Source organism: Muscardinus avellanarius (genome assembly GCF_963383645.1).
Source record: "Muscardinus avellanarius genome assembly, chromosome: 1".
NCBI classification, from domain to species: domain Eukaryota; kingdom Metazoa; phylum Chordata; class Mammalia; order Rodentia; family Gliridae; genus Muscardinus; species Muscardinus avellanarius.
Window position 1 is genome coordinate 192,732,785 of NC_137786.1, and position 12,461 is coordinate 192,745,245.

The 12,461-nt window shown below is 44.4% G+C and overlaps 1 protein-coding gene across 1 annotated transcript in view; it reads left to right on the top strand.

The window, feature by feature from the left end:
• OTOG (otogelin) overlaps positions 1–12,461 on the top strand; it is a gene marked incomplete at both ends in the record, with an annotated part of 79,700 nt that overhangs the window by 50,623 nt on the left and 16,616 nt on the right. Inside the window, 5 exons of the mRNA XM_080690316.1 lie at positions 225–841; positions 914–2,056; positions 2,714–2,882; positions 3,143–3,288; positions 3,816–3,905. Coding sequence (XP_080546442.1) covers positions 225–841; positions 914–2,056; positions 2,714–2,882; positions 3,143–3,288; positions 3,816–3,905 — 2,165 coding nt within the window. The remainder of the gene's footprint in view (positions 1–224; positions 842–913; positions 2,057–2,713; positions 2,883–3,142; positions 3,289–3,815; positions 3,906–12,461) is intronic.

Genomic DNA, 12,461 nt, shown 5'->3' on the forward strand with positions numbered 1-12,461 from the left:
GGAGAGAAAAATGATGCTCAGAGTGGGGATGGAGCTGGCTTGGGTCTTATGCTGAGCAGGCAGCAGCCTCGCCTCTGGGCTCGGGATGCGCGGTTTGGAACAGAAGCTGGACCTGCTGACTCTCTGAGGGGGCAGAGTCAGCCCCATGCCCCAGTCCTGCCCAGTGGCGACAGCCTGCAACTGCAGTCACTCCACTTTTGGAACCTCTTGTCTTGTCTGCCCAGGTGTGGAGCCAGCAGTTTGGGGTCCCACGGAGGCCCTCAGCAATGGGACCCTGCCTGCTGGGCAAGCGTTGCCCACCCCCAGTGTGAAGCAGCCTCAGCTTCCACAGGAGACCCCCGGGGTGCCCATCCACGGGCCAGCCCTCGCTCCACTCATTGAGGCCCTGAACCCACCTATGGCAGCCACTGAGGGGCCAGAGCTGGCCTCAGGCCCCACCCAGTCCACCCTGCAGCAGCCACTGGGGCTCACTGCCTCTGACCTCCCTGCCCATCCCACAGAGGCCCCTGCCAGCAAGGAAGTGACCGTCAGCCTCCTGGCCACCTCCCATCTCCCAGAACCCTCCTCCCTCCCTCTTACACTGCAGACACCCACACCTGGCATGGTATCAGGTACCACAGAGACCACCAAGGTGACTATGACCTTTGCAGGGAGTCCCAATACCACGGTCTCCTCCCGATCACCCCCTGTTCCTCGTGTCCCACTCATGACCAAAGCTGTAACAGTCCCAGGTTTTGGCTCCCTGCCTATTAGGACCACACCCTTACAGCCCTCTTCACCAGCAAGCCCCTCCTCCATGCCCGTGGCTTCCCCAGGAGTGACCTCCAGGTGGCCCTCCTCCTCCTCTTCCCCCTCCCCCTCCTCCTCTTCCTCCTCTCCCTCCTCCTCCTCCTCCTCCTCCTCCTCCTCCTCCTCTTCAGGATCCCACAAGGTCTTGTTAACACCTGCAGTAACTAAGGTCACAACCAAGACAGGGAGCCCCCAGCCCACTCAGGCCCAGGGCGTTTCGAGTCCCAGCAGCTCCTTGTCCATGGCTAGTGAAGTAGCAGAACAGGTTCCTGTCAGTCCCCTGGCCACCAAGGGCGTGGAGATGACGCCCACCACAGAGCAGGGTGATCCTGGGCACAGCCAGCCCACAGGACTGCTAGCACCCCCACATCCCAGCGCAGTCCCCACTGTCATGCCCCGCCCAGCCCGGCATACCACCACAGCCACCAGGCCTGCAGCCCTGGCCCCAGGGACCCCCGCTGCCGCCAGCCTGTCTGCAATTGCTCACGGGCTGGGGGCCACAGCCTTCGTGTCTCTAGAGTCAACCGGACCCTCCCAGCTCCATTCTGGCCTGCCTCCCGACACTAGCCTGCCCCTGGCCAAGGTGGGCACATCTGCTCCAGTGGCTACCCCTGGCCCCAAAGGCTCTGCCATTACTCTTCCCCATCATCAGGAGGCCATGTCCCTGGCAGTGGCCACCACTGCCCCTGCCCAGACACCTAGCCCAGCACTGCCTCTCACCCAGGCTGTGGAAGCCCAGGGCAGTCCCACGGCCCCACAGGTGACAGGCACAACCCCAGACCTGCTCCTGGGAGCCACACCGCCCACCTCTGGAGTCGCCGTGGCCACAGGGATGGCCCCCACGGTATCTGCTGCCCCACGAAAGAGCACTACACAGAAAATGGCTATCCTGTCCAAGCAGGTGTCTCTGCCCACCTCCATGTATGGCTCTGCCCAGGGGGGGCCCACGGAGCTCACGCCTGCTGTGGCCCACACCCTTGCAGCCTTGGTGACTGAGGCTAAGGGCCCCTGGGCTGGCACAGTACCACCATTGCCCACATCCTACCCTCTGAGCTACGTCTCCACCAACACGCCATCCCGGGAGAGCTCACTGGTTCTGCTGCCTCAGCTGGCAGAGGCCCACAGGGCCACAGCCGGGCCCCCAGCAGAGCCAGTGGGCGAGGCCACCACGGTGCAGTCTGGACGCTCAGCTCCCGCCCAGGGCATCGCACAGGGTTCAGCAGAGGCCATGGCCACCACTGAGGCCAACACATCTGCCACGTGCATCGTGAGTGACTTGTCCGTGCTCCTCAGCTGTCTGTGAGCCCTGCCTCCAAGCCTTCCCTCCCCTGCCACTGGGATGGATGCCAGCACATTCACCCACATTGCCAGGCCTGCCTCAGCCTCTGTCTAGCCAGCTGCCAGGGCAGAGATAGAGGGGGAGGCCTCTCTGCCCCCCAAGATGTGGCAGGGTCTCACTCCATCCACTGGGACCCTAGAGGCTCCGTGCACACACATGACTCAAAGTGGGTGCTCATGCATCTGTGTGTGATGTGTGGTGCTGTAGGACATGTGTGCTATAGGACATGTGCACACATACATGTGCAGGTGTGCATTGGTGTCTGTGAGTAAGGGCTGGTGTGTCTGTCTGTCTGTCTGTCTGTCTGTCTGTCTGTCTGTCTATGTATCTGGGCGCTCAGCACAGGGCAGGCAGATGCAGAGGGGTCTCAGGGACTCTGTCCATTGGTCCCCAGTCTCACACTAAGCTCAGCTCCAGCCCCAGAGGTCATGGTAGGTGGTGGAGTTGAGGGTGCAGTTCCCTAGTTACTATACCTCAAGGTCCCCTGCTGGACCCAAATTGCTCCAGCAGACTTGGGGGGTGGGAGGGCAGAGGCTGTGGCCCCTACGGCAGTCACTCACACTGTCCCTCCACTCTGTGCCCCAGCCCATCGCTGAGCAGGACTGTGTCCGCCACATCTGCCTAGAAGGCCAGCTGATCCGTGTGAACCAGACCCAGCACTGTCCCCAGGGTGCTGCACGCCCTCACTGTGGGGTCCTGGGCCTCGCCGTGCGGGTGGGCGGGGATCGCTGCTGCCCCGTCTGGGAGTGTGCCTGTGAGTTGGGGGTCAGCTTGAGCTTTCGTGTCCTCCTGTGTCTACCCCAGTGTGACTTCCACCCCCGATCCTTGTTCTTCCTCCTGTGGGAATTCTCATCTCAGTGTGACCCCTGACTTGTTAGATTTCCTACCCTTGCAAGTTCAGGTTTCTGTGAGACCCGCCACACCCCCCGGGGGCTCTGAATCACCCAGGACGGGGCCGGGCACCTGCCCTAGCTTCCCAGGTGGCCCTGGCAGGAGGCATCTGTTTATCTGCAGGCCGATGCTCCATCTTCCCTGACCTGAGCTTTGTGACCTTCGATGGGAGCCATGTCGCCCTGTTCAAGGAGGCCATCTATATCCTCAGCCAGAGCCCAGATGAAATGATCACTGTCCATGTCCTTGACTGCAAAAGTGCCAACTTGGTGACTGTCCCTTGCTTTCCTCCCTGCCAGGCCCTGGGAATTGAACTAGGTTTAGAAGGGAGGTGGAAGGGGAAGCCGGGTTTTGAGGGTGAAGACAGATGTGAAAGCCCTCTGTCGCCCAGGAGTCCCTGGTTGATCATGGGAAAGAGCTGAGCAGAGAGCGCCACCTCCTGGCCCTTCCCGGGCCTGCAACTTTCCCGGCTGTGCCAGTGTTCTAGGCTCCTGTAGGATTGACAAAAGTACAGAGGAACTGGGAGGTCACTCCAAGGCTACGGCCTGTGGTCATAGGTGCTAGCTGCAGGGGATTGCCTTCCAGGATGTCCTGTGAGCCAGGTGGAAGGAAGCATCTGTTTTCTTTCTTTCTTCCTTTTTTACTGAGCCGGCATGAGGTCAGGTGGACCCAGAAATGTTCTGTGGGGTTCTGTACACCACCTTTATAGCCCTGCGAGTGTTCACACTTGTACTCGCTCACTGGGAGGGCGACTCAGGACAGGGCTCGGGTTGATAAGGCTGGGCTCCCTCTGCAGGGACACCTGAACTGGCCCCCGTTCTGTCCGGTGGTACTGAATGTGACTCACCTGGCCCATCAGGTCACCATTGACCGGTTCAACAGGAAGGTGAGTGCATTACAGAGCATGAGCACAGGAGGGGTTGTGATAGAGGCGATGTTGGAATGGCAAGAGACAGTGGCCTTAAATAATTACTGTTCAAGCCAGGCATGGTGGGGCGCACATATAATTCCACTACTTGGGAGGCTGAGACAGGTTTGAGGGCAGTTTCAGAAACTTAGCAAGACCCTTGGCAACTTAGTGAGAACCTGTTTCAAAATTAAAAATTCAAAAGGCTTGAGATATAGCTCATATCTTCCCTGGTAGGATAGCCCTCGGTTCAATTCCTAGGACTAATAATAATAATAATAATAATAATAACTTAAAATATCTCATTTCTGTAATTTTTATAAAACATTATGACCGTCTGAGCACATTACAAGGCACCTTTAAACAATAGGAATGTATAAGTGAGGAGCCCCTGATTTTAAGCTTCATAAACTTGACATTAAATTTACTTTATCCAAGAAGAATGGAGTGTACAGCCACAGGCCATTTCTGTGTGGGCTTCCTTCCCTGCCTTTTTTCATCCAAAGAGGGCCTGATTTGCTTCTTGCAGAGGTCTCTCCTCCCTACCTCACCTCCATGTTATTTCCAAGTTAGGACCTACCGCCTTCCTGTTGGAATCTACCCCTGTTCTCTGAACACAAGATTTAGGCTAGCACTCTCAGAAACAGGGCTCAGGACAATGGGTTATCATGAGATGGAAACCTAAGCAAAAAAAAAAAATCCCCCCAAATTGAGTTTCATGCCTTAGTTTTTTATTTTTAACTTAAAAAAATAATAAGGTATAACTTACATAAATTGATCCTGTTAATATACAATTTTATAAGCTTAATAGACATTTGTAGTCCTGTGGTCACCACCACAATCATGATATGGAACAGTTTTGTTACTCCAAACATGGATAATTCACATTAAATACTCGTTAGTTCGGATTCTGTGACTTTCTGGAAAGGCCAACTAGAGACATTAGACGGTGGTTGTCAGGAGGTGAGGGGCGGCCCAACAACATTGATACCATGCCTTTGTATTTTCCCTTGCTTCTTTGACCAGCTAGCTAGAGGTTTTTACTGTTCTTCTCAAAGATAGATTTATAGGTTTTCTATCTTTTAATGTTTCTACTTTATTGATACCTACTCTTATTATGATTATATTATTTCTTCTGATTAATTTGGGTTTAACTTACTCTTCTTTTTCTAGCTTATTAAGGTAGAGTTAATGCTACAATTTATCCTCTAAGTACTGATTTCACCATATTCTATAAGCTTTGACATATATGTATATATATGTATATATGTTGTTTGTTTGTTTTGATTTGCTTTTGTTTTTTGCTCTCCTGGAGATTTAACCCATTCCACATTCTACCTTTGAGCTACATTCTCAGCTCTATTTATTATTCTTTGTTTTGAAACAGGGTCTCACTAAGTTGCAGAGGGCCTCAATAAGTAGCTGAGGCTAGCCATGAGCCCGTGATCCTCCTCTCTCAGCCTCCCAAGTACTGGGATTACAAGTGTCAAAAATAAAAATAAGTTGGGCATAGTGGCACACACTTGAGGCCTGTGGCAACTTAGTGGAACCTTGTTTTAAAATAAAGAATAAAAAATAGGGCTGGGGGTGTCGTTTGGAGGTAAAATATCCCGAGACTGCAAAACAAAAACAAAAACAAAAAAAACTTTAAAATATCCCTTTTGGTTTCTATCTGACCAGTGGCAATGAGTTATTTATAGTATTTTATTTAGGTCTCCAAATATTTGGTGATCTTCAATATATTAATTTCCCAGTTATTGATTCTCATATAAGCCCAGTGTGTTCAGAAAATATACTTTGACTAACCTGAGCCCTTTGAAATAGTTACTGAGTCTTGTGTTATATTCCAGAATATATTCTCTCTTAGTAAAATGTGTTACTCTTTTTATTTTTGTTTTGAAACAGCGTCTTGCTAGGTTGCTGAGAGTCTCAATGAGTTGCAGAAGCTGGTCTGGAACCTGTGACCCTCCTGTCTCAGCCTCCCGAGTCCTGGGATTACAGGTGTGCACCACCACACTCAGTTATGAAATAGCTTTTTTAACCTGGTGGAAGTCTTCTGAATTTTACTGTTTGACATGTCTAGAATTTAGCATGTATATTTAATATTGTTACATAAGGTATATATTTTTCATATTTTTAGCCAATTTTGGTTTTTTTATACAGTGGAATTTTTGTAGGGAGTGAATAGTTGGGTTTTTCTTCCTTTATAAAAAAAATCCAACAACATCACAATCTCTGCTTTTTAATTAATGATGTTTAGACCATTTACATTTAATTTGGTTATTGGTATGATTAAATTTATATATACATCATGTTGTTTCCTGATTTTTTTCCTGATTTTTTCTTTGTTCCCCCTTCCTCTTTTTGTTTGCTGTCTTCTGGGTTATTTTTGATGATTCTATTTTATCTCCTATGATGGTTTATTACCATACTTTTTATTATTCACTTGTTGTGGATGCTTTAAAGATTATAGTATGACATTTAACTGGTCACAATCTAGCTTCAAGTAATATTATATGTCTTATACAGCACAAAAAGTTTACAACACTATACTTCCATTTTATTTTATTTTTGATATTGGGTCTTGCTAGGTTGCTGAGGTCTCACTAGGTTGCTAAGGGTGACCTCAAACGTGCGATCCTCCTGTCTCAGCCTCCCAAGTACTGGGATTATAGGCGTATACTTTCAATTTACCTCTCCCAGCTTTTGTGCCATTGTGGTCATACATTTCACTTCTGAATTTATTATAGACTTCACAGTGCATTGTTATTTTTCCCTAAGTAATCAATTATCTTCTAAAGTAATTTCTAAAACAAGACAAACTTTATATACAGAGATATTTGCCATTTCTTGTGCTTTTTATTCCTTTGTATAGATCTGGACTTCTATTGGCTATCATTTGTCTTCTGTTTGAAGTATTTTCTTTAATATTCTTGCAGTGGAGGTCTGCTGGTGATAAATTCTTTTGGCTTTTTTGTGTCTGAAAATTCTTGATCTCACCATAATTTCTAAAAAAAAAAAAAAAAAAGCATTTTAACTTGCCATAGAATTAGGTTGACATTTTTCAGATTTTGTTTCCCTGTCTTTAAAAAACAGTTAAGGTGAAATTGACATAATGAAAAATTAAATACTTTAAAGTGAACAATGTAGTGGCATTTAGTACATTCATAATATAACATAACCACCACCTATATTTAGTTCCAGAACATTTTCATCACTTTTAAAGGAAACCCCATACCCATTAAGCAGTTGCTTTCCATTAACCTTCCCTTCCCCAGGCCCTGTTAATCACCAACCTGCATTCTATCCCTGTTTTCATTTTCTGAGTATTTTATAAATGAAACCATACAGTATTTTTTGTGCTTGGTTCCTTACATTTAGCCTCAGGATCTTGAAGTTTATCCACATTGTAGTATGTATCAATAGTTCATTCATTTTATGGATGAACAATATTTCAGTGTGTGTGTGTGTGTGTGTGTGTGTGTGTGTGTGTGTGTGTGCACAAATTGTCCATTCATTTCTTTGTAAAGATTTGGGCTACTTCCATATTTTGACTATTGTAAATAGTGCTGCTAGTGCTGTTATGAATTTCTACTGTCTTCAGTGTTGCTGATTTCTGATAAGAAATCTGCTGTCATCTTTGATTCTTGTCTTTTTTCCTCTGGCTGCTGTTGAAATTTTCATTCTGTTGCTGTATTTATTTATTTATTTATTTATTTATTTATTTATTTATTTATTTATTTTGGTGGAACTGGGCTTCCTGGAAACCTTTCTACCTCCGGGCTACTCTCCCAGGCACCTATTTTTTATATTTTTATTTGGAAACAGGGTCTCTTAAGCCAGAGGCTTCGAACCTGCACGGTCCTCCTGTCTCCGCCTCCCAAGCGTGGGGATTACAAGCGTGCGCCACCACGCCGGGCATTGTCGCTGTTTTTAAGCAATCTGGCTGTAACATGCCTGGTAATTCTTTTCTCTTTGGGGCACTTCAATTGCATGTATTTTAGGACACCTGTAGTTGTCCTACAGATCACATACGCTCTGTTCATCTGCTATTTAGCCTTTTTTTCTTCTCATGCTTCATTTTAGACAGTATTAATCTCTCTATACTTAAGTTTATCAACTCTTTTTTTATCTCTAGTACCTAAACATCCATCAGTCCCATCCAGTGTATTTTTCATTGTATACATTGTATTTTCATCTCTACAAATTTGAGTTTTTTATTTATTTTATTTTATTTATTTATTTTATTTTTTATTGGTGCACTGTATTCATACATCATAGTGGGATACAAACTTTTGTAGACATACATGCACACATCGCCCAGTCAGCCCCCACCCGATCCCCACTCCATTCTCTCCCCATCCCTCCCTCCCATGCTTGGCTTAGTGGTTGACATCTAGTATTATAGCAATTTATCCAAAATTAAAAATGATAATCTCACATAACAGTTTCATTTGTCTGATACCAAGCTTTTGATGACTTAAAGATAACATTTCAATATTTCTTTTTACTTTCTTTCTTACCAGAGAATATTTTTTTCTATTTTTTTAGGTGAAACTATCATATATTTATATATTTATTTTTCAGAAAAAAAATCTATCCTACTATGGAATATGGACTCTAGATACCCAAAACGATCTTGAAAAAGAACAAAGCTAGAAGATATATATTTTCTGATTTCAAACCATATAAAGCTACAATAATTGAAACAGTGTAGTACTATTCTAAAGGCAGATATATAAACCATTGGAGTTAAATAAAAGCCTAGAGCTAAATTCTTCCCTTTATTGTCAAGTTATTTTTGACAAGGTTTCTACGAACATTTGGTGGTGGAAATAATAATCTTTTAACTAAATATTGTTGAAACATAATAATTACATGGAAAAGAATAAAGTTGGACCCTTACCTAATCCCATATACAAATATTAACTCAAAATAGATAAAAGACCTAAATATAAATCTTAAGACTATAAACTTTTAGGAGAAAATCTGGGTCATAAAACCTCACAACATTGAAAATGGCAGTGATTTCTTGGATATGATTTCAATGCCACAGGCAACAGAAGAGTATACAAATTCCCTAAAAAATAAAAAAAATATTGTATATCCAAAGACAATGTAAACAGAGTTGACAGTTACTAATAGAATGGGATAAAATATTTCTAAATGCTATATCTGAAGGTATATTAATATTCCAACTAGAAATCCTAAAAATTAACAACAATAAAGGCAAACAATACCATTTAGAGATAGGTAAAAGACTAACATAAGTAATGAATCTCCACAGATAACCAATCTTAGTTCACTGTTGGATGGAAAATCTTGTTTCTCTGGTTCTGGTGTGTGTTACCTATTTCTTCTTTGTAGTTAATCTCTTTGAGTATTTTCTCTAGTGCTGGTTTTGAAGACATAAATTCCTTCAGTTTCTGTTTGTCATGGAAGCTTCTTATTTCTCCATCTAATTTGATAGAAAGTTTTGCTGGGTAGGAAAGTTTTGGCTGGAAGTTGTTTTCTTTCAGAGTTTGGAATATGTTACTCCAAGCCCTTCTGGCTCTCATGACTTGGTTTGGGAAGTCTGGAGTGATTCTAATTGGTTTGCCTCTGAATGTCACTTGGCCCTTTGTTTTTGTTGCCTTTAAAATTCTCTGCTTGGCTTCCACATTGGTCATTTTGACAATTATGTGGCGTGGGGATCCTCTTCTCCGATCCTGTCTAAAGGGAGTTCTATAAGTTTCCTGGACCTGTGTATCAACCTCTTGCTCTATGTTTGGAAAATTTTCTGCTATTACTTCCTTGAAGATATTGTTGATCCCTTTGGTTTCACTTTCTTTTCCCTCCTCTATTCCAATTATTCTTAGGTTAGCTCTCTTAAAATGGGCCCATATTTCTTCAATATCAGATTCCTGATGTCGGATATTTTTTTCTAGATTAGAAACTATGCGTTCATTTTTGGAATGATCATCTTCTAAGAGCGAGATTCTGTTCTCCATGTGGTCTAATCGGTTGTTCGTGCTTTGAATTGAGGCCTTTACCTCATTAATTGCATCCTTTATCTCTTTTTGGCTCTCTCTGAGTTCTTTTCAAAGCACCTCTATTATTTCTACAGTTATTTTCCTGATTTGATCTTCTAGAAATCTCTGATTTTCTGTTTTATCAGGTTCTGATGTTGTGGGGTTGTGAGCATTAATTGCTCCAGTATTATTCCTCTTTCCCATGATTTCGGAAGTTTGTGCCTTCTCTGGGTTCTTCCCTTGGGTCACTATGACTTCACTTAAGGTGTTCTGGATCTCGAGTCAGTAGTATCTCAGACCCCACTTCTCCTGGGTTGTATCACAGAGTCTGAGTATCACAGATACTGGGTTGTATCACAGAATCTCCGACCCAGAGAGTCGATAGAGGCTGCTTTAAACTATGGGGGGTGCCAGGTTGCACGTTCTCCTATGGTGTGATACCTCTGTCACAGCCCCTCCCCCACTGGGTCAAGTCCCAGGGAGTACAGTACTGGGATTTCTCCTCTGTGGCCTGCAATTTGACTCACTGTTCTTGAGTATGCAGATGTAGCTGTACTGTATTCGGTGAATTCTCTGCTGTTGCCGCCGGTGACAATATGGCGCCACTGCTACACCCTCGGCCGTGAGCCTGGCATATTTCTCCCTGGCTTTGATTTCCACTCTGAATCCCTGCAGCATGTGCTGAGCTCAGCCACTGGGAGCTTTAGATTTTACCTGCGGCGAGAAATCCCGCCTGGCTGTTCTGCAGCGGCTCACCTTGGCTTGCTGTAGCCGTCCGGTGAATTTGCCGCTGCTGCCGGCAGTATGGTGCTGCTGCCACGTCCTCAGGCATGAGGCTGGTGTATCTCCTCTGTGGCTCTGAGCTATGTTCTCAGTCCGCTTTCTCTCTGGAGCCTGGTGATTTTTTTATTTCTCTGGTGATGGTGTTTTTTGGCTATGAAAAGTGCTGATTTTGTGGTAATGGAGATTGGTTGTTAGCGGGGCTCTTAAGCCCCGCTTTTCTTGGTCCCCATCTTCCTGGAAGTCCCGAGTTTTTTAATATCTTTGATATCTTCCACATATCACTTCCACATACTTATGTTTCCTCTACTTTCTTGAATATGTAGAATATGACTTAATAATTATTTTTATGTCCTTATTTAAAATTTTGTCACAGATGTCATTTATGAGTTGATTCTGATTTAATTTTTAAATTATGGGTTGTATTTCCCTGCATCCTTGCATGCCTGGTGATTTTTTATTAGATTCTAGACAATGTGAGTTTTGCCTTGTTGGATGATGAGTATTCTTTTGTTTTGTTTTGTTTTTTAAAATATTTTGGGGGAGCTGGGTGTGGTGGTATATGCTTGTAATTCCAGTATTTGGGAGGCTGAGACAGGAGGATCACGGTTCAAGGACAGCCTCAACTACTTAGTGAGGCCCTTTACAACTCAGTGAGAGTGTTTCAAAATAAAGAATAGGGTATATTCATTCGAGTCACCCCTCCATGCCACTCTGGTATGGGGCTGTATTTCTATTTTCTGTATTTCTATCTTTCTAATACACTTCTTTAAATCTTAAAAAAAAATAAAGAATAAAAAATAGGGCTGGGTATATAGCTGGAGGTAGAATGCCCCTGGGTTCTATCACCAGTATCACAATACACACACACACACACACACACACACACACACACACACACATATATATATATATATATATATGAATAAATAAAAATAAAGTAAATAAATAAATAAATAAAAATATTTTGGAGTTTGTAATAGTTATGATCCTTATAAGCAGCTTGATCATTTCTGAGGCTTACCTTTAAAGTTTTGTTAGAAAAAGTCACAACAGCTTTTATTCTAAGTGTGATATTATTCCTTTACCTACTGATTTTTCATTACTGAAGCATACCCTCCCTACACTCCTATGTCTTATGATATGTTTCTACTTTAGCTGGTGGCAGCTCCAGCTATTCCCAGTTCTGTGTTAGCTACAAGAACTTTTTTATCTGCGCCTTTCCAGGGGGACCTGGTTTGCCCTCGTCTCAGGTAGTTGGCTTGCCTGCACACACTGATCAGTATTCAGCTGAAAACTCAAGACAGTGTCCAAGGGAGACTCTCTGCAAAGCTTCAGAGCACAAGCTCTTTCTCTCCCTCTCTCTACTCTGCAGTCTTCTCCCCCTGCAAACTCTAGCCATCTTGGCCTCCAGGAACTTCCAACTCTTAGAAACTCAGCAAACCTCTAGGCTCTAACTCTGTTCGTCCTCCTTACTGAAGGCCTAGGAGCTCTCTCAGCAACAGTCTTGGGCAATCATAAAGCTCACATCATTTGTTCCCCCCTTTTAGGGATTATTCTCCTATGCCACCAACTATTGAATCTATTTTAATATATTTTGTTAGGTTTTTGGTTTTTTATTGTTTAGGCAAGAGAGTAAATCTAGTCCCTACTACTCTGTCTTTGCCAGAAGAGGAAGTCCAAGTCCTTACTACTGAAACTTTTGTCCTTTATTCTTGCTTGGACTTGGACAAAATTCCTGAGA